Here is a 24,522-nt window from a genome sequence, read left to right on the forward strand (position 1 = left end):
TAAAGCCGGGTCTGAGATTAAATCTTGCAGAGTTTGTTTATAGGGCTTTTTCAATATACCTCTTAAGGCTACAGCGAGCACCTTTGTGACTTATAGAAGTAAGAAGCCAATCACTTACCTCTCGCTCTCGCCTGCCCCGGATCTGTGTCGAGCAGAGAATGCTCTGCGTTATGTCCTTGCTGAGATAGGGAGGGATAGATGTCTTATGTAATGCGCCTCTGTGCTAAAATCTCTGTAACTGGAGATTGACCATGCGGGGGTCTGACCTTTTTTCTTCGGTTTCTTTTTTTTTTTTTTTGGAGGGGGGCTGTTTTGTGGCTACAATGGAAACATGATACAAGTTTTAAGTAAGCTTTCGTAATCCTTAATGTAGCACATGAGCTTTTAGGGCATGTGCACACGTAGTTTTTAGGTGCTGCGGATTTCTCCCCGTGGATTTTGTAAAATCTGCAGGTAAATTTTATGTCTAAAGACCTGCGGATTAGGCTGCGGTTTTGCCCTGCGGTTTATCACCTCTACAGTGGAAGAAATGGTAAACCGCAGCGGAATCTGCAGGAAAGAAGTGACCTGTCATTTCTTTCTGCGGATTTGAAACCACGGAAAATTCCGCAGCATGTGCACAGTGGTTTCCATTTTACATAGAGTAAAATGGTACCGTACAACGCAGCAGATACTGCTGCGGACCCGCAGGGCCAGAAACGCTGCGGATCCGCAGCAAAATCCACAGCGTGTGCACACACCCTTAGTCAGATGGCATATAGAAGAGGCATCATTATTTGTAAGAGGGGTTTCTTAATTTATTTTTATATTTACTATATGCTTTTAAACACCTTTATATTGTTTGATGTATCCTCTAGAGAATTATAATGCTGTGGAATATTTAGGTGTATATCCACTATTTATAGGTAGGAAACTGCCTATTGCTGTATGTACAAGCAAACTAGCTCAAATTACACAACGCCTCTCCTGTCAGAACTCTCATTAATGCTTTGTTACCTAGGCTGCTGTAATCCCAGGACTCTACAAATAAGCAGCTTGTAATTACCTCTTTGGGTGAGGAGAAATGTTGCTCCCTAGATCCCTTTTTTGAGTGAATTATTCATGTTAGTTTAGCAAATCTGCCTATGTCCTCCAGCAGTTGACATCAGCAGGGAGAGAGTAAAGGGCTGTGGTAATTGAAATCTTAACTCTCTTAAGGCCCCGTCTCACTAAGCGACATACCAGCGATCCCGACACCGATATCAAGGTGTCAGGATCGCTAGTAAGTCGCTATGTGATCGCTGATGAGCTGTCACACAGACAGCTTCACCAGCGATCAGCACAGCGATGCCGAGCGCCCGGCATCGCTGGCCATCCTGTAAAAAATAGAATCAAAATAAAAAATATAGTTATTCTCACCTTCCGACGTCCCGTTCAGCCATCCTGCCTCTCTCCACGCTCCGGTCCCAGTGATCCTTTGCACGAATGACCGCGAGATGTCACGGTCTCGCGGGATAACAAAGTCTCGCGGTCATTCGTGCAAAGGATCACTGGGACCGGAGCGTGGAGAGAGGCCGGAAGACTGCGCGGGACGTCGGAAGGTGAGAATAACTATATATTTTTTTTTTTTTACTATTTTTTACACCTGATCGCTGGTCTCCCGCTGTCACACACAGCGATGCGTGCTGGCCAGCGGGAGACCAGCGACCAAAGAAATGTCCAGAGATTTCTTGCAGCGATCAGCGATACCGGCAGGGGGGCCGCTCGCTGATCTCGCTGGTGAGATCGCTGTTGTGTCACAAAAGTTGTGACTCAGCAGCGATCTCGCTACCGAGATTGCTTAGTGAGACGGGGCCTTTAGTCTAAGGGGGTGTGGAAGGCACTGTCGTAAGGTGGATCCCTTTTTTTTTTTTCCTCCAGAAGTTTAGTTTTTCCACTCCTATAACTGAACACAAAAGGGACCTCCAAATGCAAGTGTGAACACTGACTGTCAGTTTATATATTGCTGTGCTGCATGTGTGGTTTTTCTGTGCCTATAGGCACGTGTGCTGTTATGTATTGTGGGCACCTTATTTTGGAAAATCTTGTTTGAATTGTTAGCACAGGAGGACACTGACCCACAATTTATCAAGCAGTTTGCAACAATTTTTGTAGGAAATAAACACCCAAAGATCTTGGTTATTTGTTAGCCAAAATGTAAAAAAAAAAAAAAAAAAATTAAATAGACATGGTTTATTGGAGGAGGGGGGTTTGACGTAATAACTTTTTAAACAAATTTATCAAGCTTGTGCCCAGAAATATTGCTAATCTTCCACTTGCTCATTTCATGGGCAGATTTTAGGGCGGGCAGACTTTAGGACAGACTAAAACTGCGCCCAATTAAGTGGTGACGAGACTTTGATAAATTTGACGAAAATTCAATTTAGTGATTTTTTTTTTTTTTTTTTTAATTTAATCCTCTTGATAGTGTTGATAAATGAGCCCTAGTGTGCCAAGTACCATTTCAGTATATTTAATGTCTCCTGTTCAGTCTTCGTACCTAGGGGTAGCATGAAATGTAAATACGCTCCGACAATCATTAGTCGCCGTTGTCGTCACTAGCTGTCGCCTTTGGGAATAGATCAGGATTTTGGCCGACATGCCCCCTGAATAGTTGAATACACAATTATAAGAGACTCCATACAAGTTGGTTTTGGGGTAATTGCTCTGACAGAAGAGCCTGTTTATTGGTTTTATATGTTTTTAGATCCGTGCATGTGCAAAGAGCATTAGAAGGGGGGGGGGGGGAGGTGCATATACGTTTTGGGAATCGTTTTTCCACCGCGCTCCGGCTTTATATTCCCAGGCAAGGCTTGTTTGATTTCTGTGTCTCTCGTCGTCTGTTTAATTCATCTTTAAAACTACAGTGAAGGATGTATTGACCGAGGAACCGACCAGAAAATTGCTCGGAGGAAGCCGAACGCTGCATATATTTCCGCTGTTGATTAACCACATGTTTTTAGTGGACACAGAGGCTTGTGGTCAGCGTTCGGAGGGCCCCCGCTGTGCAAACAGAACAAAGTATGGCTCCCGAGTTTACCCTGAAAATATATGGAGAATTTTAATGCTTTCTTACGCAAATATGGTTTTCAAATATGTCTTCTGCAAGAAGAGAAAGTAATTGCGTGAGTTTATTACCGAACTGCAACCGGCCAAACAAAGTCTTATAAACTTGTCAGTGGACATGAGGTTGGAAAAAAAGTCATGCTTATCCCACCCCACTGACTCCTAACGCTCCTGTCTTCTCTCACGACCATCATTTGGTCGGTGCTTCCATATAGTCTGAACCTGTCGATTATTGGCAGGTTCGGCCGACAAGTTGAACATGTATGGCCGGCTTAAGTCTAAAGTTGGCCATGCATGTGTGATACCTGGTGGACGAACAAATGTTTGGCAGATGGCCGTCTCTCCTGGCACCCCCCATACACGAGAAATTCTCGTAGCCTAGTGGTTGTGTTTTGAATGCTGAGAGATTGGCTGGTGAAATTCCAATGGACCCATCTTTTCTTCTTTCCCCCAGACATGCTCTTTGAGTAGAGTCAGGAGGTCTCCCATACACATCACATTGTCTGTCTGCCAGTCCCACTGACTTTCATCTAATATTAGCATATGAGACCTTAAGACTAAAGGCCCCAAATGCACATTAGACAAACGTTGTAAAAAATAGATTATTTCGAACAAATCGATCTTTCTTTTCATGTTTTTTATGTGGCAAATGATCAACTTTTGGTCCGCGAACAATCGTAGTTGTTTGAAACATCAATTGGGTATATCTGATCTTTTCGTGAGACCATCGTGCATGGCATAATGTATATGTGCTGATTATTCAGAAAACTTGACGACTTTAGCTCCATCCCACTGATTATTTCTCCATTTGGCTAAAACATTACATGTTAAGAAGAGATTAATGATGAACGAACGTGGTCTGATAAGGTGTTATCCGAGCATGCTTGGGTGCCATCAGAGTGTCTTCAGTGTGCTCGGATAATGTTTGCATCCCCGCCGCTGTTTGACACCCACAACACACGGAGGGATTGCCTAACCGCTGCGAGTCATGCAGCTGCGGGGACTCACACGTATTTTTGAGCACGCTGAAGACACCCGGTTAGCACCCGAGCATGCTCCGATACCACCTTATCCCAGCATTAAAGGGAATGGTGTAGAGGAGACGGATAGATGTACAAGTTCCCTTGATCCAAACGTTCCTAGCTTATGCTGCCTGGCGTAGTAGGATTGCTGATCAATACTTGGTGTTTGCACAAAAGCACAGCATGTTATTTGGCTTTAACTTGAAGGCATAGCCTTTGCTCTCCTGTGAACATACTCAAGACCAATAATTCTATTGTCGGGCTACCAAAAAAAATCTCCGAAACAATAAATCACGAGACCCTTTAAATTGTTTAAGCGCTGTATCTGCATCATGTCCCGTCACGCAGGGAGAAGTCTCACTTTACACGTCTCTTGCTCGGGTAGCGGTCTTACTTTTGTCAGCATCTAATATGTTTTATTCTCTCCAGCCCCTTTTTGTTAATGCCGCAGGCAATTCAAAATGATCTCAGCTCAGAAAAACTCACTGTCTGACGTCTATAGAAATGATCTCAGTTACAAGGGATTCAGTATAATTGATTGAGGTAGTTAAAAATTTGGGTGACCCACGGATTCTCAAAATTACTATGATTTCTTATTGGAAAAATGGATAATGGTTTTACAGTCAAATGCTTACACGCACCTACAGATGCCTGTAATTTTAGGACAAAGGGAGTGCAGAGGATCCAGATTCTCCTTATTTTTAGAACTTTGTTTCACATTAAATCTTTTTTTTTTTTTTTTTTTTTTTTTTATTCTGCCTGGTTTATGACGTATTCGAGTGGTCCCACCAATCTTCTGGCTCATTTTGAAGAATCGTCTTTCTTCCAGTATTTCATTTTGCAGACTATTCTTATTGATGGTGATTAGTGATGAGCAAACATGCTTGGATGAGGTGTTATCTAAGCATGCTCCTGTGCTAACCAAATGTCTTCGGCGTGCTTGAAAGTTATGCTCAAATACCCCGCGGCTGCATGTTTCGCAACTGCTTGACAGCCGCAACACATGCAGTTATTGCCTGTTAGGTAAACCCTGAATGTGTTGTGACTGTCGAATAGCTGTGAGACATGCAGCCACGTCGACTCAAACATATTGTTTGAGCGCGCCAAAGTCATTCGGTCAGCACCAGAGCATGCTCAGGTAACACCTTATCTGAGCATGTTCGCTCATCACTAATGGCGATCGCTTGGCCATAGCAGATGTAGAGACCAAATATTCAAGTATGTCCTACTTCATATACTTTTTGGAAATGGAGACCTTTTTCGCATATAAGCCCTGAATGATGATCTGACCACATATGGATTTTTTTTTGAATAGTGCCCCAAAATCGTGCCATCCATAGTGCTGTTATTTTTTTTTTTCTTGCACCTATAAGCTGTTGAAAAAGCATAGCATGTGTGCATCAGACCTCTAGGACTTAATTTTATGGAAAACATCCATTTATGGATAACCTGCCAAAGAAAGCATGACTACAGCCATACAATAATGCAATCAAACTTTTTTTGAAAGCTGTATAAAAACATTAAAACACAATACAAGGAATCCATACAATGTAGAGAAATGTGAGAAGAGAAAGGGCAGCAGGAAAACCCAAAGGATGGTATAATACAGATGGGCATTAGCGATACATGAAATGAAACATACCGTATATGGAAAGAAAAAGGTGCAATAATCCTCAATAAATGACTTTGAGATATATATGTATTAGGGGCATTAAGTAAGCAAAATAACAGTAGGAATATGAAGACACGTCAATATGCTGACAACAGAAGTGCATATACTAATATCTGGTGCCATTCGCCATGAAGATCTGCATCAAATAATAAAAGAAAGTAAGTACATCGTAGTCAAATGCATGGTACCACCAAGGTAAGGGGAGTCCAGGTGTCCGCCGAACCCGACACACGTTTCACATAGCATGCTTCATCAGGGGTCACCTTTTTCTCTCTGGAAAACATCCATTCATGGTAGCGTCCAAATGTGAATTGTTTTTTTTCCACTATTGGAGAGAGAAACAAGCAGCTGTTTGTTAAAGCTTATTGGTCACTCTCTTTAGGAGACATTGCTATAAGGCTCCTTATACTTGGAAGACTCGTAGGAGAATAGGCAAGTGCTACTGCTCATGTGATGGCTTTCCACAAGGACGTCGAGCATAATTATCCTCAAATAATGGACAACTTATGTAATAGGAATGATCTATATTATCATGAGATTCCTGTTAATATTCTCTCTCCCCTGTTGTCCTCGCAGGTATTTACCTCTCGGATCTGACGTACATAGATTCTGCATATCCATCTACCGGCAGCATCCTGGAGAACGAGCAGAGATCCAATCTGATGAATAACATCCTGAGGATAATCTCTGACCTTCAGCAGTCCTGCGAATATGGTAAGAAATGGCATCAGAGATGTGGGGGGGGGGGGGGGTCTATGCATAGATTCTGGCTTAAGGCGATGTTGGCGGTCCCCGAACCCCACCACAACAGTGAAAGCTACAACGGACTACAATTCAGTGCAGAAGATGCTACATTTTACCTAGGAGAGAATGAGCTGGGCTATGCGACTTTCCCGTGCTCCTTTCTTGCCCTTTCTCGCTCAACATTCATCATATCTGAGCAAGCCAAGTTGATGGCTGCACGGGCATAAAATAGGGTAAACCAAACGCTGCATGATTCCTCTTTTCTTCGCAGACATCCCCTTGTTGCCGCATGTCCAGAAATACCTGAACTCCATGCGCTACATTGAAGAGCTTCAAAAATTTGTAGAAGACGATAATTATAAGTAAGTTTACAGCTCCACTTTTTACTTCTACTTCTTGCTCCTTTCAACTATTCTAGAGTGCCTATCATTTTAAGATACAGGAAAGATGTATATCTTTGTACCGTGTTAGCCAGTGGATAGAAAAATATTCAGGATTGAGAGTCCTCAGTAGTTGATACCTTTTAATGGCTAACTGAAAAGATGGTAATACATTGCAAGCATACATAGGTAGTCTCGAAAGCTTGCAATGTATTACCATCTTTTCAGTTAGCCATTAAAAGGTATCAACTACTGAGGACTCTCAATCCTGAATATTTTTCTATCATTTTAAGTGGCTTTTCAGAATAATCTGTCTTGTGTACATGAAAAATAACACTATTTCTGTCCATTATGACCCATTTCTTGAATTTTTCGCCAGGCTACAACTCTGGTCAGTTGTCTCTGAGCTAGTGAGTATGGACTTGCTGCTATGGCTTCACCATAGACCTAAAGGAGATCCTGCTCTCCCGTTTCTATGTAGCACATGCTCATTAGCAGCTACGACAGACAGTGTAGCTGTGAATCCATCTCTGGGATGAAATAATAGAACAGTTAGGACTACTTTATGAAACCCATTGCCAGCAAACAGAATAATAATGATTGCTTTTTTTTGTATTGCTGAACATGTGGAAATAATTAAAAAACATAGGAAGAGAGGCAAACGTCAGCAGCACACTGGAGTTGGGGAAAGAAGTGTCGATTTACTGGGGGATGTTGTTTCCCAGTCTGCTTCCACGGTCATGTGCTGCGATGTAGGACCGCAGGGTTCAATCAGTGGGATGCTGAGAAATGTAGGCATGGGGCAGTAAAAGTGAGAATGAATGCTTATAGTAACCTTATCAAGGCATAGTATTATGTGTTTTAAACTTGCACAGTGACATGTAAAAGTTTGGGCACCCCTGGTCAAAATTACTGTTATTGTGAACAGTTAAACAAATTAAATATGAAATGATCTCTAAAAGGCCTAAAGTTAAAGATGACACAATTCCTTTTGTATTTTAGGCACAACAAAATATATATAGTCATTTTTTACATTTTTATAAAAAGGAATATAGGCCAATACAAATGTTTCGCCACCCTTGGAGATTTGTGCTCAAATTACTTTGACCAAGGTTTCATACCTTATTTAGCCTGTTAGGGTTATGACTTGTTCACAATCCTCTTTAGGAAAGGCCGAGTAATGAAAATTTCCCTGCTTTAGAAAAATCCAGCCTCTTCTAACCTTGTGCCAAAAAGCATCAGCTATGGGCTCTTCTAAGCAGCTGCCTAGCCCTCTGAAAACGAAAATGGTGGAGGCCCACGAAGCAGAAGGCGGTTACAAGAAGATAGCAAAGCGTTTTTCAAGTTGCACTTTCCTCAGTTTTAAATGTAGTTAAGAAATAGCAGTTACCAGGAACAGTGGAGGTCAAGATAAGGTCTGGAAGACCAAGCAAAATTTCAGTGAGTGATGCCTGTAGGAAAATAAGAACTCCCCGCTTGACTGCAAAAGACCTTCAGAAAGATTTGGTAAACTCGAGTTATGGTACCATAGTTCAACTGTTCAGAGACACTTGCATAGCGATGGCCTTCATGGAAAAGTCGTCAGAAGAAAACCTCTCCTGGGTCCTCACTATAAAAATCGGCATCAAAAGTCTGCCAGAGAACTTCTAAACAAACCTGACGCACTTCGAAAATAAGTCCTGTGGACGGTTAGATGAAAATAGAACTCTTTGGTTACAGTGATCAAAGGTGTGTGTGGAGATAAAAAGGTCACTGAATTTCAGAAAAAGAACATATCTTGCCAACCATTCAGTATGGGGAGGGATCAATCATGCTTTGGGGTTGTGTTGCAGCCAATTACATGAGGAAAATTTCATGGGTAGAGGCAAGAATGGATTCAATGAAATTGCAACAAATTCTTGATATAACACCATCTGTAAAAAAAAAAAGAGTTCAAAAGAGGATGGCTTCTACAAATGGATAATGATCCTAAACACGCGTCAAAATCCACAATAGACGATCTCAAAAGGCGCAAGCTGAAGGTTTTACAATGGCCCTCACAGTCCCCTGATCTTGAATACCATTGAAAATCTATGGCTAGATCTCAAAATAGCAGTGCATGCAAGACAACTCAGGAATCTCTTAGAACTGGAAGAATTTTCCAAGGAAGAAAGGATAAAAATACCTCAAACAAGAATTTCTTGTCTGGCTACACAATGTGTTCACAAGCTGTGATACTTTCAAAAGTGGGTGTTACTAGGTCCTATCCATGCAGGGTGCCCAAATTTTTGCGCCGACTGGCCCATGATCCAAATACAAAGGAAATGTCACCTTTAACTGTAGGCCTTTGAGATCATTTCGTCTTCAACTTGCTTAACTGTTCGCAATAACAGTAATTTTGATCAGGGGTGCCCAAACTTTTACATGCCACTGTAGGAGTCGGGGCTTCCAGCGAAACATTGCATTCTAGAATAAAGTCCTTTTACCTAGAGAGAATGTTGACCATGTACCAATCTTCTACTAACTGTTTGCAAAACTGCAGAGTATTCCACACGTGTGTAATTTTGTGAATATTAGCAGATTTTCTGCTTTTTAAAGCGACTCATGAGCTTTGTTGACCTTTAATCACAATGATTAATTAGAGCTAGTGCAGAAGACTAGTCATAAAATATGGTTTCCCAGCTGAGTAGTTAAAGGTTTATAGGCTTTTGTTTTTTCCTTTACTCTGGCAGAAGTAGATTGCAACCAGGCTTCCAGCGTTGCTAGACATGGAGGTTGTGATCCAACCACGTGAGCGCTTTTCCTGCCGCTGAATGCAGATGTTTTGTCTGGAGCGAGTCTACATGACGGCATATTTGTCGTCTTGTGTAGTATTAACAAATGTAATGAAATGCCAGAATCCAGTAGAAATATTGAGTCTGTCTTTTTAAAGGGCTTTCTCATCTTTTATGGGTAAAATTGTGAAGTACTAAAAAAAAAAAAAAAAAAAAAGACAATTGGAAGCAAGGAGCGCAGTACTAACAAGCGCTTTTTCATATGGCTTGTAAGCGCTGCTCTGAAGTCTGACAAGTTTCTGGACCCGGCCAGCTCCATGGCAAGGTTGTCTCTGCCAGAAGAATCCGAGGTTGCACAGTTTTGAGGCAGCGGCATAACAATATGGCTGGTCCGAACTGTCAGTCAAGCAGGAGCGCGCCATATCCTTAGAAAGCAGGATGCCGGGAGGCAGGGGGAGCAGTGCGCTCCTGCTCAACAAGAGGAGACGAGCCCTTTAATCACTTGGCTTTATAAGTTGTTTCCTAATATATCCCGTCAACATGTGGTTAATATCCCTTTATGAGGCAGAGCTGGACCGTGGGGCACACAGTTATCCCGATATAGCCATGTAAGAGACCCTTCCACAGAATGGCTTTAGACTATGTGCACACGTTGCGGATTGGTCTGCGGATTTGTATCTGCGGAACCGCAGGTAAAACCGTAGGTAAAATGGCCTGCGGTTTATCACCTCTACAATGGAGGAGATGGTAAACCGCAGCAGAATCTGCAGAAAAGAAGTGACCAGTCATTTCTTTCTGCGGATTCAAAACCGCAGCTTTTCCGCAGTTAAAAATCCGCAGCATGTGCACAGCAGAATGTAAATCACATAGCCTTACATGCTACTGTACACTGTCTGCAGAACTGCTGCAGATCCGCAGCGGCCAAAACCGGAGCGGATCCACAGCAAAAACCGCAGCGTGTGCACATAGCCTTACCGTTGTCACCTTTCCATTGACAGTTGAGTGACTTTCAGACCTCGAGTACCACAAAGGGAACAGTAGAGATCCACAGACAAGTCTGGGTGCCCTGTATGTCTCCGATTTCATATATCAGATGTAGCGTATTACATTGGATGTGATATTACAGACCATGGTTTCTACAAGACAGATCTTCAACGTGCCGCGGAGAGTTCCTGCAGCTCTGCTGTTTGCATGAGACGTAAGGATGTCTAACAGCGCCGAATGTAATCCTGGCATAAATGGCGCCATACCGAGTGTCTGCGACCAAATGCATATTAGTGGAGCCTGCAGCCGTGCGTTGCGGTCGTGTTACACAATTCCCCATCAACGCCATTTCGTAAAATGCTGTTTACAGGAAACCATGCACGATACAAAAGCTCGCATTATCTGTGAGCAATCCATCTCCTAGACGCGCTGCCAGACCAAAGCCATTTCTGAGTTTTTGAGGATGGAAGACAGATTTCGAAAGCAATTGTAAACAGATGGCGGGAATCGAAAAATGTGATTCTACTCTATAAAGCGAGAGTTGGAAGGAAGGGGAACGTTGTACAAATAACCAGGAGAACGGGGCGCGACCAAGTGTTGGTGAAAAACACGTGCAAGAGGTGGCATCGTATGGACAGGTCGGCAGGGCAGAATGGCGCCATCAGGTTGGTGTATCGTGCAGCTAGGGTTCTATTAAAGCTGGAAAATAAAATCTATGGCTGATATTAATTAATGAGCATTCCTACTTTTTTTCCCCTACTCTAAGACCGGATTCACACATCCGTGTTTCGCGGTTCTACTATTGGCCTGTATGAGGCCATTGAGTTCGGGTGAAGATAACTGCAGCAGGTCCAGAACTTGGATCATACACAGACATGTGACTGCAGCCGAAAGTATATGGCCCCTTCTGTGGGTTTACTCCTTCTCAATCCATAGGATCAACATGCTTAGTGTGTTAAAATGTACGTTATTGGGGGGAGTCCAGTGGAAAGTTGTTTTAGACTTAATGAGTTGGAGGTGAACTTGCTTGACAATGATCTTCCTGGCTCCAAATCCATCCGTACATGCTGCTATATTGTGCTATCCACAGTATTGAACAGGAACATAACTACAGTAGGTGATGGGGTTGCAGTGGCACCCGGGCCCTGGAGATTAGGGAAAGCCCAAAAGGTCATATAAAAATATTAACAACCTGTGATAGTTGGGGGTCTCGTTGGAGATTTTGCATTGCGGCCCACGCGCTTCAAGTTACATCACTGCAAAGCAAAATGCCAAGAACACCTAGAGCTTCCCCTGGTACATCGCAGATAAATGATGACCTGGGATTAGGATGTCATGGGAGACCTCTTAGGTAATGTGTGATGAATTCTGTTCATCCAGCCAACACTTTATTAATGCCTGCTGGGAGAAATGCGTTTCTTCCTATCCGCACACGTCTCGTCCGCTCACTTTCTCCCCGGCCTTGTACTTATTACACAATCACTTGGGTGTGAGAACAGACTGATGAATTATCCTGAAGAAAACCTGAAGATACCTGGAGTCTTTCGGTTTTCCTGACTGCTCCAGGACACACTGCTTCCTAAACAATCGTCTCTTTAATAATGCTGTCACATCGGCGGAGAACGCTGCGAAGATCTCCAGGATCTCACCACCAATGCACGTTAGGTGGTCATCTGGTCCTGCTATAATTGGGACATTTATCAGCCTTTAAAGTAGCATTTATTGGGTCCTTAACTGTATACATACAGCTGCTGAAGAACCTCTTTGTAAATACGGAGGGATCATTTGTCAGTTAAGGCCCAAAGTACACATTAGTTAGTGATTGGCACACGATCATTCTGCCGATTGCTGTTTTCCCTGACGCCCCAATGCGTCAGCCGAGCGCTCGTGTTCTCTGAGCAATCCACTACCAGACTCCTCAGCAGCCATCGAAAGTCAACTGTCTGGATCCTTTTCTTCCCCAACGTTATCAGTCGGGAAAAGTCAGGAGACACCCCCCCCCCCCATACATGTTGGACTGTTGGCCGATATCTAGGACGGGTTTGGACCGCTTGAGTTTGTGATGCGATCAGTGATTAATCTCTTCTTTTAAGCAGTATTCTCATCTCTGCTGGCACGAAGCTAAACGAAAAGGTCTAGAAGGGAATGCGGATGGGAATATTGGAGACTGAATATGCAAAGCATCGAAGTGCTGGGGTGAATGAAAGCAGTAGAAGATGCACAGGACACAGAGGGCAGCTTGTTTTATTTCCCGGTTACCATCGACTTCTTGCCTTAATTGCATCGTCAATCATTCAAATAAAAAAAAACTCCAAAAGCCTCTTCTGTGTTGTAGATGGAGGCGCCACCACTGGTGGATTCAGTTTTAAAGACCCATCTTGTCTTGTTACCTTGCTTGGGTCCAGTCAGATATAACTCATGTTAAGAGTCTCTACAAGGGGACAATACTGCATCATAATCAGAGTTTAACCTCAATATGGGGTTATGGCGGCTTCTACCCTAGAGACTTCCACCTGCACTCATGCTTTGGTAGACTGTCAAGATTTGTAGGTGGAAAATCCACCGCTTATTACAGCAGCAGCAGAGTGGATAAGAGTCTACAAAATCTCACCCAAAGGCTAGATCTAAAAAATGTAATCAGGATCCATGTGAAAAACCGCAACAAATCCACATCTAATACTTGCAAATTTTGATGGAGCTTTTCTGGATATTTCACAATGGAAAATTGGCCATTATGGCCGTAATCTTAGGCTACGTTCCCACGATGTGTTTCTTAGTTTTTTTTTTTTTGTTTTTTTACGTAATATATAACATGATATCAGTTTATGCAGCGTAAAAAAAAACACACTGGGCAGGAGATGTCTATTAATTCCATCCACTTTGCTGGAACTGTTAAGCTGACCTAAGACTCATTGTGGGATCTTACCCTTTGGGTCTCTTCTCTTCTGCGTTGTTTTTTGCTCCAGTGCCCTTTGATCCTATTGACTTGGAATCTGTCGTCTTGCGGATTTCACAATCTGTAGATTTGAAGGGAAAACTAGCGCTGTCCGTCTCAGAAGCAGATGTACAGAAAGCCTGACTTATTGCTGTCTAATTCTTGGCATCTATAGGTTCAAGTACTTTACGCTACAATTATGTGCAAAAATTTTTAACAATTTTTCCACTCTTTGTTGCATTTTTAGGTATCACTTGCTGGTTTCTCGCTGTCCGTGCCTAAGGGCTCATACTCGCATGCGAGAAATTCAGACGAGTCTCGCACGTCAATACCCGGCACTGCCGCCAGCACTCGGATCGGAGTGTTAGCTTCATGTATTTCTATGCAGTTGAACGCTCCGATCCGAGTGCCGGGTATTGACGTGCAAGACTCGTCCGAGTTTCTCGCGTGTGAGTATGAGCCCTAAGAGAGGTGGTCAGCTCAGGGCTGGAGACCCCAGTTTTTGGTCATCAGAATAGAGCACAATTAGTATTTCACAGACTTGTGATACCGGTCTTAGTGATGTCCCTTGCTGCTAAACCATGTCCATATGTGGAGGAAGCTGAAAGTGTCTGGTATAAGACATATGCCAGTTTCTCAGGGGCACGAAGTTTCACAAGTGTCCATTATAACAAATCCATAACATAAAAAATTAGCAACAAAAAAGGCTATGTTCACACATGCGCGTTTTTTCCCCAGCATTTTTTATGCTATTTTCAGCTTATTTTTGCATTCCCAGCTACGTCTGATATTTCAGAAATCTCATGCACACAGCTTTTTTTTATTTTTCAGTATTTTGTGCAGAACCTTAGGTTTTGCAGAAAAGACCATGTCTCCTTTTTTTCAGCACCCTTCACCCATTTAAAGTAATGGGTGGTGAAAAAAAGCCCTGAAAAAAAAATGAATGTAATCAGGGTTTTGCTCCGTTTTTTTTTTGCCAAAACCTGATGAAGTGCAATCGGATTTTTTTGTTTTATTTTTGGCACTAAACTTTTATCAGCATGCACAAGAGACAGATGTGGAATGACAAAAGCGCACAAAAAAGCAACAAACACCAAGCAAATCCGGCTTTTTTTTTTTTTTTTTTCAACAAGTTTTAGTGCCAAGAGAGCAGGTTTCACTGCAGATAAAAGCGCCATGTGTGAACATTGCCTAAGAGTCCTTGCCTCTCCCTGGTTTCTAGCCCCTTATGCCACATGTCCTCTGGTTGCCACATTCACCCCGTGGGCCTTCGCTTGGGCCGATTCTACGTATGTGACGCCTGTGCCGGACAGATGTTGTGTTGCCAGTAACGTTACTTCTCCGCTGGTTTTGATTTTACAGATGTATACATGGATGATGGACGGCGTATACCGGGGTAATACACTTCATATGTTTTACTCAGAATTGTTTGTTCTCTACAAATTTTATGTTAAAAGAAAACAGAAATCCTTAAAGTTTTTTTTTTTCTTTTTGTCACTGGTATACCATGCCCCAGATGCGTTTTCAGGAATATTCCCTGGTAATTGCTCTCAGCCGCATGCATTTACCGTCTTGATACGCTCAATAGGGTTTCTTCAACTTTGCTCCCAGTTTACATTTCCAGGGCTGAGAACATAAACTTTCCAGGAGCGCGGAGCCGCTAGAACATATGTTTGTTTGTGTGCTGGATCTCCTCCTCATGTTCTACTATCACCTTCCCTGCAGATTATCGCTGAAGATTGAGCCTGGGACCAGCACTCCCCGCGCGGCAGCATCTCGGGAGGATTTAGTAGGTGGTACGTCTTCCTCCTTACGGAATTATCTTTAGAATTCTTTATTTATTTTTTAGATTTTATAATGATGAAGTTTTGATTTATTTTTATTCTATTTTCTCTGCCATGAATTGACCTGTTCCGCGGTACTTAACCCTTTAACAACCAGGGTTGTTTGGTAATGAGCAAGCAAAAAAAAACACACACAAAATTATTCTTCCTCCCCGCATTTAAAGAACCAGATAAAACTGAACAAGGGCTTATTTTTTTGGGTGGGATGAGATAAGAAAAAATTGACAGCAAATCAGTTTTTTAATAATTTTTTCTTTCTGTTGTACCATAGATGTGGTGTTTTAGCTTTGGTCTACAATTTAGACGACTGCAGTCGTACCAAATGGTTAGGGTTTTTTCAACGTTGAGCCTTAGGCTGAGTTCACACGTGGCGTTTTTTTTCGCGTTTCCGCGGCGGTTTTAACCGCGCGATTTTGCCGCGAAAACGTGAAAAATAAGCATCCCATGCATTCCTATGGGATTCCGCAATGCTGTGCTAATGCTGCGGGTTTTACCGCTGCGGAATCGCTTCGCGGTAAAAAACGCAGCATGCTCATTAATTTTGCGGAATCGCGGCGATCCCGCACCCATAGGAATGCATTGTTCTGCTTACTTTCCACATGTGGCTGTGCCCACCATGCGAAAAGTAAGCAGAACATTTGCGGATGGTACCCACGGTCCGGAGGAGAGAAGACTGTCCTCCGGGCTCTGGGTACCATATCCCTGTAAAAAATAGCATTTAAAATAAAAAATATTGTTATTCTCACCTTCCGACGTCCCGCGCAGCCTTCCCGCCTCTCTCCACGCTCCCGTTCCCAGTACTCCTTTGCGAAAATGCCCGCGATGACGTTTGTTCTCGCGGGATCACGAAGTCTCGCGGTCATTCGCGCGACATCATCGCGAATTACCACGAGACGTCGCGATCCCGCGAGAACGTACGTCATCACGGGCATTTTCGCAAAGGATTACTGGGAACGGGAGCGTGGAGAGAGGCGGGAACGCTGCGCGGGACGTCGGAAGGTGAGAATAACACCATTTTTTTTTTATTATTTTTTACATTTTATCTTTTACTACTGATGCTGCATAGGCGGCCTCAGTAGTAAAAAGTTGGTCACGCTCGTCAAACACTGTTTGACGAGTGTGACCAACCTGTCAATCAGTTCTCCAAGCGATGCTACAGATCGCTTGGAAAATGCTAGCATTTTGCAAGCTAATTACGCTTGCAAAATGCTAGTTTTTCCACGGGAAAATCGCGGGAATTTAAAATGCGATTTTCCCGCGGTATGGAATTCCGGAACTCTCGCTGTAATTTCCGCGAGAGTTCCGCTACGTGTGAACCCAGCCTTATATTTTAAAACCAAAATATTAGAAGGGTTGTCCCAAGAGTATATTCTTTATTTATTTTTTTAACTATAAGCCAAAAAACAAATAGAAATAAATAACTTGCAGCTGGTTGCCAACTACCTGCCTGTTCTATCCAGCTCAGTAGTCACGGACCGCTCCTGCCAGCGCTTTAGCTGCTCCGCATCAACAGAGCAGTTCTTCTTCTACCAGGCTGCTTGGTCGACAGGGCGTGACTGCCAATGTCCAGCCTATTGACAGTCGGCTCCCCGCAGTTAAATCCTGGGATGGGCTGAACGTCTCTTTGGAATTCTGTATACGTTGGATTAAATGGCATATCATTCAACACTAAAGTCCTGAGGTCTCTCTTTTTTTTTTTCTTTTTTTTTTTTTTCAATGCCTTCTCAACATGCATCACAATTATACAGAATGCTAACAGACTCTTCTTTACTTTGTTGGCTCCCCGCAGTTAAACAGTGGGGAGCTGGCTATCAATACATCATGCTGGGCAGCAGCACTCTTTTAAGCCCCCTTCTCACATAGCGACATCGCTAGCGCGTCACCAATTTTATGACGCAACCGCGATCTCGCTACATGTGACATGCAGCGGCGACTGTACCACCCCCCCGCTGGATATCGCTGATCATGCTCGAATGTCCTGGGCCATTTTTTCATCATCGGTGTCCCACTGGTCAGCGCATCGCTGTGTTTGACCCGATGAGCGACCTCATTGGTGACGCAGAAATCAGGGACACAGGCTGGAATCGTTCAGAAAAGCTGCTGTGTGACAAGTTCCCAACGACCGCCGAGGATCGTTGCTGTGTCGCTGAAGAGATCTGCCTGTTTGACAGCTTACTAGCGACCATTTAGCGACGCACCAGCGATCCTTACCAGGTTTTATCGTTGTCGGGATCGCTGGTGCGTCGCTAAGTGAAACTGGACCCTAAGGGAACATACAAGTTCTTTGTCATACTAGCACTCATGTATGGCGACTTTTTGGATGGCTGCTTCATCTGTTGGGGAGATTTTGTAGGCTCCCATACACAGCAGATGATTGCGTAAACCCACCGATATGCAACTTCACACCAATGTATGTGGGGATTTTTAGGCAAATCTAACTAGAGTAAATGTATGGCAGCTAATTTTGTCTGTGCCGATACTGAGTACTGTCTGCAGGCAGGTGTACATGGATCCCTGCAACATTTTGTGCAAGATTTATCAATTTATGATTCCATTTCTTCTTTCATTTCAGGTCCGGAAGTCGGAGCTTCACCTCAAAGTTCTCGCAAAAGCATTCCAGTCGAAGGAGTGCTGCTGCCCCCAACACCACCGTCCCCCCGAAATCTCATCCCACACGGTCACCGCAAATGTCACAGTTTGGGTTACAAGTAAGTTTATTCAGGCTCGTACAGCAAGCTGGATGTATGGCCGACACATGGGTTCATGGCTGAAGTAGGGAAGTCATTTCCTTCATTTTCACCACACCTCTGAATTCACGGTGTATGAATGAATCCTACTTTGTTCTTTTTTAACTTCAAGCTTCATCCATAAAATGAACACGGCTGAGTTTAAAAGTGCAACGTTCCCAAATGCCGGACCGCGCCACCTCCTAGATGACAGCGTCATGGAGCAACATACACCATCGAGAGGGCAGGCGGAGAGCTCCACACTGTCTAGTGGGATATCCATAGGTAAGTGTAAGTATCTGAAAGGGTTACCTGCTCATTATCTTCATGGGAGCGTTCATTGTCTTTACCTGATGTCTCATTAATAATGGAATAGCTAAAAAACATGAAAAGCGCTTTCACGGTCCTTAAAGAGGATCACAGGAGTACGACCGAAACGCGTCACTGTTTTCCTCTCATGGTCTTTCTATTTTTTGAGTGCCATGGAATGTTAACCATGCCATAATAAAGCTTTTGGATTTTATTTAGAAGAGATGGAACGAATTCCTCTTTGTTACAGAGTCACCGATGCCTGGACATTCTCCTTAAAGGGCTTGTCCGTAACATGTATAAAATTTGCTAGGAACTGAAAATAGCGGAATCCTATTGTGATTTTCAAAGTGGATGGAATTCACTGAAAACTCATGCCCACAAAGACTCTGCAAAGTTGTGCGTTTGGTTTTTTTCAATAAGCTTCTATGGGAAGCTGTAAAAAATGCATGGGAAAAAAAACACAATTTAATTTCTAAGTGCAGAACCCGTCACTTTAAAAAAAAAAAAAAAAAAAACTGGCCGACCACTTTTCTCCTGGCTTTCTCATCCATTTGATGACCATTTTTAACAGTGTGCCATTGAATTGGGAGTATATGGAATCATAGTGCCGCAGGGGCAGGGAACAAGCCCCTCCGACGCGCAGCGCTTTAATCTGCATTTCACGCCATGCCCACGCACTGAACTAACTCCTTTTTACTTGCTCCGAAATTTGTTCACTCCAGTAATTCACTGAGAATATCAGGCCATTCAGAAAGAAAGGATTGTAAGTACATTCCAGCAGTAATATCAGTCTGTTCGGTCATCGCAACACTCGAAAAAGATGGAAGAAGTAAGATAACGAAGCTCAGAGAATTCCTGAATTTTTTTTTGTTGCATTTACATTTCTAAATTGGAATAAAAGCCTCTTACAATGACCGAGGTGCTGTGGTATATGTGTGTGCCTCTGTATAATCACAGGTAGGTACAGCGAAATCCCTGCAGTGCAGCATCCAATAATACCTCATCTGGAATATTGTGTCCAATTTTGGGCACCACATTTTAAAAAAGACATCAACAAACTGGAGCAAGTTCAGAAAAGAGCGACCAGAATGGTGACCGGTCTGCAAACCCTGTCTTATGAGGAAAGGTTGCAGGATGTGGGAATGTTTAGTTTGCAAAAGAGAAGACTGAGAGGAGACTTAATAGCTGTCTACAAATATCTAAAGGGCTGTCACATTGTAGAAGGATCAACTTTATTCTCATTTGCACAAGGAAAGACTAGAAGCAATGGGATGAAGCTGAATGGGAGGAGACACAGATTAGATATTAGAAAAAACTTTTTGACAGTTAGAGTGATCAATGAGTGGAACAGGCTGCCACGAGAAGTGGTGAGTTCTCCTTCAATGGAAGTCTTCAAACAGAGGCTGGACAGACATCTAACTGGGATGATTTAGCGAATCCTGCTTTGAGCAGGGGGTTGGACCAGATGGCCCAGGAGGTCCCTTCCAACTCTACGATTCTATGATTCTATGATTCTAATACAGAAAGTCTGATAATCCACCACCTGTTTCAGCAATGCACAGCTGCATTGTGCGGCATTTCACACGCCAAGGAGCAGAAGGAAACTAAGCTGTAAAAGAAGGGCTCCTCATCATCATTTATTTAATTTTTTGAGTGTAAGTTTAGATTTGTCATTATTTTTGCATCAAATTCATTATGGCTTTTGCCCTGGTTTTACAGTAGTTTTTCAGTCCTCATTTTCTGGATATTTTTGACATGGTTATGGTTTTCATTATCCAGATGTTTTCGGCTAATCCATCATTTGCGACTCTTCTAAGCTTTACAAAACTTTTGCGCAATGATACACAAGTACTCTTGTAGAATACAAAAAATGGGCTAAGCTGATGACTTAAGAGGCAACATCTGATCTCAGCATAGTTTTATTTGGGGATCTTTTTGTGCTCTTGGAGCATTCTTCACAATTCTGGTTTCAGAACTTTTTATTTTATTTTTTTCTTTTATATTTTAGGGAGCAGTGATGGTTCTGAGCTCAGCGAAGACATGTCATGGCCGGCATTTGAAAGGTAAGATGACATCTTAGTAGTCGTCTCTTGGGCCACGTTCACACTGATTTTGTGCCAACGCATTTTTTTTTTTTTTTTTTTTAAACACTCATTCATGAGAACGATGCCAAGAGTGTCTTACAGTTAGTCAAGGAAGGCGCCTTAAAATACAACCCAAAAAGATAACTTCTGCAACGCTACACAGTTTAAAGCACAACATTTGAGAGATGTCTAGTCATGAGCTCCACATTTTATGGCATCTCCATGAGGACAGCGCTGTGATCTATGACTGCAGTTTGGCTACAGTGCCTACAGGTAGTCTGAGACACACCTCCTGTCTCATCATTGGTTCAGGCTGCTGCTGACTCCTCCCTACTGCAGCTCCGCCTGTTCAGATTGGCTGATGTGTAATGACACAAGCCCATCCAAACATTAACAGGAAGTCAGAATAATTTAGAGCAGACCACCTAAGCACATCATAATTATCAGGTTTTTGCCTCCTGTTAATAATAATAATAATAATAATAATAATATTTATTTTTTATATAGCGCTAACAGTTTGCACACGTTATCATCATCACTGTCCCCGTCGGGGCTCACAATCTAAATTGCCTTTCAGTATGTCTTTGGAATGTGGGAGGAAACCCACGCAAACACGGGGAGAACATACAAACTCCTTGCAGATGTTGTCCTTGTTGGGATTCGAACCCAGGACTCCTGTTTGGGAGTCGCGCTGTAATCTCACTGGCAGTTCCATAAACCATGAACAGAGTGGTGGTGAAGCATTCAGGACCTTCAGTCCATGCAAGTAGGGCACTCCAGAGCCCCAATCTCAGGATTGGTAGTTGTCCCAGAGGAGGGAAAGCCCACAATTAGTATGTTTTCACCTATCGTATGGATGGGTGATAACTTAAAATTATGGTACCACCCCTTTTAAAATCAGATTTAGAAAGGAAATCTGTACAGAGCGGTGCAAAGTTTTTAAGGCTTTGATCATCTGGGTTCATTCTTTAAAACGGAACAAAAAGTTCGACATGCAGGACCGCAATGGGCACCAAACTTACCCCATAATCAATGGGGGCCCCCCTGCTTGTTAGCATATGTAATGCAACAGATCACTTATTCAATTTCTATTAATATAGGAGAATGCCTCAAGACATGTGAATAGACCCCGACTTAGGTCTCCGCTATAATTGTAGGAAACGTGTTATTTTTTGGTTCCTCTTGCAACCTTGAATACCAGTGACATGTGTATTTGTTAATGTTATACTGAGCCTATCGGCCTGTACACTGTCTGTTCTATATTTTTTTCTCTGTGATATTAGATTGTAAGTAATAATGATAATCTATAATGGAATCCAACAGGAACAGGTTGTACCATTCTCTGGGTCCAATGACAAGAGGGGCATGGAATGGATACCGAGGCCCATTGAAGGCCAGCAGGTATAACTACTGCACTCTGGTGATGGTTTGTGCCACCGGCTGATTAGTGTGCCTTCTCTTTCGGGTGCTGGGTAAAGTTGAGCGAATATCTTTGATTCCCCGCTTATCCGGCAAGCTATAGTGCTTGCCGAATAAGCTACAGCGGGAACTCTGCTTCATAGATCGCGCCTGTGTGTTGGGCTCTACATGCATGTGCTGTGAATGTGACACAGCTGCGACACTTACAGCTGCGGTGGCGATCAGTTCAGCCACTGCGATCCAGGTATCCGGGTTCCCTCTGTAGCTATAGCGCTTGCCGAATAAGCGGGGTACCGAAGATAATTGCTCAACTCTAGTGCTGGGTACTCCTCTTATGCTTTCAGAGCTTTTTCTTTTTGGCGTTTGTGCTCCTCTTTGAATCTGCAGTTTGCTTATGTATTTTTTTTCCAGGCAATGACTTTCAATCACACAGAATAATCTGGCTAATTTCTAAATCTCTGTTTCTGAATAAATACACCCCCGATTGAGGCAGAAATCAAAGAAAGCAGATTCAAAGTGTCACGTAATCTTCTTGGTGTAGAGGTGGAAGGGCCGAGTATGGAAGTGAGGAAACAGCCTGTGAAGGTCACTTTTGGGTTTGTTTCTCTGGACAAACAGAATAGGGATTGTTAATTTAGAGAAAACATTTTTAAAAAATCCTGTTTTAGGTTCTCTCTATCTTGTTTATAACTTTGCAGCCCACATTGTAGCACTGGCTGTAGGCCTTTTCCCTTCCCTTCTACACTACAAGCTCCAGCAACCCCCCGCATCTGACCCTCTTCTTCCCCAACATCACCCGTGGCAGAGAGTTGAGAGGCCCCAACGTTCATTGAGCTGTCAACTGAACCTGTTGATAATGGACAGTTCGGTATGACATTAGACTGTGTATGGGGGTCTTACTTTTCCTATTAGCAAGTATACAACACACTCTTAAAGCCCCCATACATATTAGGTGACTGATCCTGTGTGCCTACAGCTTTATCTCTCATCTCCTCCATACACCGATTCGGTTCAGCCAAGCGCTTCTGTGTTTGCTGAGAGAGCCGCTACCAAATCTCTGCTCTGATCAAAAGGATCGGCAGGATCCTTCTCCTCTGGCTGGGGGGGGGTGTCTGAGGTCCCCCCATACCCAATTGACTGTCAGACGATCCCACCGATATCGACAGGTTCGGCCAACATTATTCTGTTTGTTGGGGGCCTTTGGAAAGTTTGGCAGAAGTCGGTCCAAGCCCCTTTTCCCTTTATGTGAGTCCTGATACAGGGAGGAGTGGGTGCAGCTATGGAAGGATCAAAAGGGGACAAGTAAAAGTGAGGGAAGACATGAAAATTTTAAGTGAAATGTACGTTTGTTCAATAAAGTGCCACTTTGCCCCCAATGTTTTTCTTCGAGCCTGAGAACAACTTTACGTAACATTTATATTCTAAAAACCATCAGAAGATGGAAATGTATTATCCGCCAAGTGATCACTTTAGGTCACGATCGCTTTGGTTTAACGGATCATTGGCTCTTGTCCCTCATACACGAGCCCCGAATGGTTTAACCACTTTTACTTACATGCATAATGTGCAAACATGGGTGGGGGGACTGTGAATCTGGCTGTTCTGTGAGATGGAAATGTGAGCGTTACGGTGACCACCGTATACCATTACACCAGGGGTCCGCAACCTGCAGCACCCCAGCTCTTGTGGACCTCCAATATCTGCTTCTGGTAGGTCATGCTGATCCCTGCATTAGACTAAGGTTGGCCAAACACAGCAATGTTAACGTGGCCTGGTAAATTCATGTGTAACAGGTTTGGAAGATATCTGCTAAAAAACATAAAATGATTGAGGTCCATTTAGTATCACTCCTCTAATCTGAGCTTGCTGATGTTTGGGGGGTCGACCATCAGAAATGGTCACTTTTATGTGTCCGTTCGCCTGGAGAGAGGCAAATTCACTAGTATCTTCGGTCAGTGTTGCTAATAACAGGTTCCACCACCCTACATATCTTGCTGTGCCCCAGAGAGGAGTAGGGCAGGGTAACCGGCAATGCATGATATATTAGATGCCTGGATAAGTATCTCACACACTTATTTGCTCAACCGACATATTACCATCAATTCCAGCAGATCCAATAAAGATATTATCTGCAGTGCTGTGGCCTTTCCTCTGGATTAGCTTCAAGTTGTCATTTTTTTTATCATGTGAAGTCTCATTGTATAGGATTTGCTTTGCTGGGTCACTTTATGAATGGTCCTTGTCATGGAGCTTACGATCAAGTTTACTTTCAGCAGGTTTTTGCTATGTAATCTGAGAGGAGCATGCCGTAGGGGCGAAGACCCAGATTCCAGCGATGTGGCAATTACTGGGCTGTGTTCTGCAGTCTCACTAACACCAGTGTTTTATCAGCAGGAGTTTATCATTACAGGACTAGGTGTCTCGTGCTTCCTAGTCCAACCACACCCTCACCACTAATTGGCAGAGATCTGAATAGCGACATAAATTTGCCAATCAGTGGTGTGGGCGGGGTTATAGAAAGCTCAGCTTTCCGAACTCTGCTAAACCTGCAGCAGAAAAAACT

The 24,522-nt window shown here is 43.2% G+C and overlaps 1 protein-coding gene across 9 annotated transcripts in view; it reads left to right on the top strand.

The window, feature by feature from the left end:
• Nucleotides 1-24,522, top strand: part of RALGPS2 (Ral GEF with PH domain and SH3 binding motif 2) — a 177,026-nt gene that overhangs the window by 134,791 nt on the left and 17,713 nt on the right. For 3 of the 9 annotated variants that reach the window (XM_073571311.1, XM_073571310.1, XM_073571314.1), the window contains 7 exons: nucleotides 6,355-6,492; nucleotides 6,794-6,884; nucleotides 15,300-15,370; nucleotides 17,991-18,126; nucleotides 18,278-18,435; nucleotides 20,465-20,519; nucleotides 21,864-21,941. In XM_073571311.1, coding sequence (XP_073427412.1) covers nucleotides 6,355-6,492; nucleotides 6,794-6,884; nucleotides 15,300-15,370; nucleotides 17,991-18,126; nucleotides 18,278-18,435; nucleotides 20,465-20,519; nucleotides 21,864-21,941 — 727 coding nt within the window. The remainder of the gene's footprint in view (nucleotides 1-6,354; nucleotides 6,493-6,793; nucleotides 6,885-15,299; nucleotides 15,371-17,990; nucleotides 18,127-18,277; nucleotides 18,436-20,464; nucleotides 20,520-21,863; nucleotides 21,942-24,522) is intronic. The other 6 variants (XM_073571312.1, XM_073571316.1, XM_073571313.1 and 3 more) reach the window with 3 other exon arrangements.

The sequence above is a fragment of the Dendrobates tinctorius genome, unplaced genomic scaffold (genome assembly GCF_039654945.1).
Source record: "Dendrobates tinctorius isolate UK_male_01 unplaced genomic scaffold, ASM3965494v1 ptg000029l, whole genome shotgun sequence".
Classification (NCBI taxonomy): Eukaryota; Metazoa; Chordata; class Amphibia; order Anura; family Dendrobatidae; genus Dendrobates; species Dendrobates tinctorius.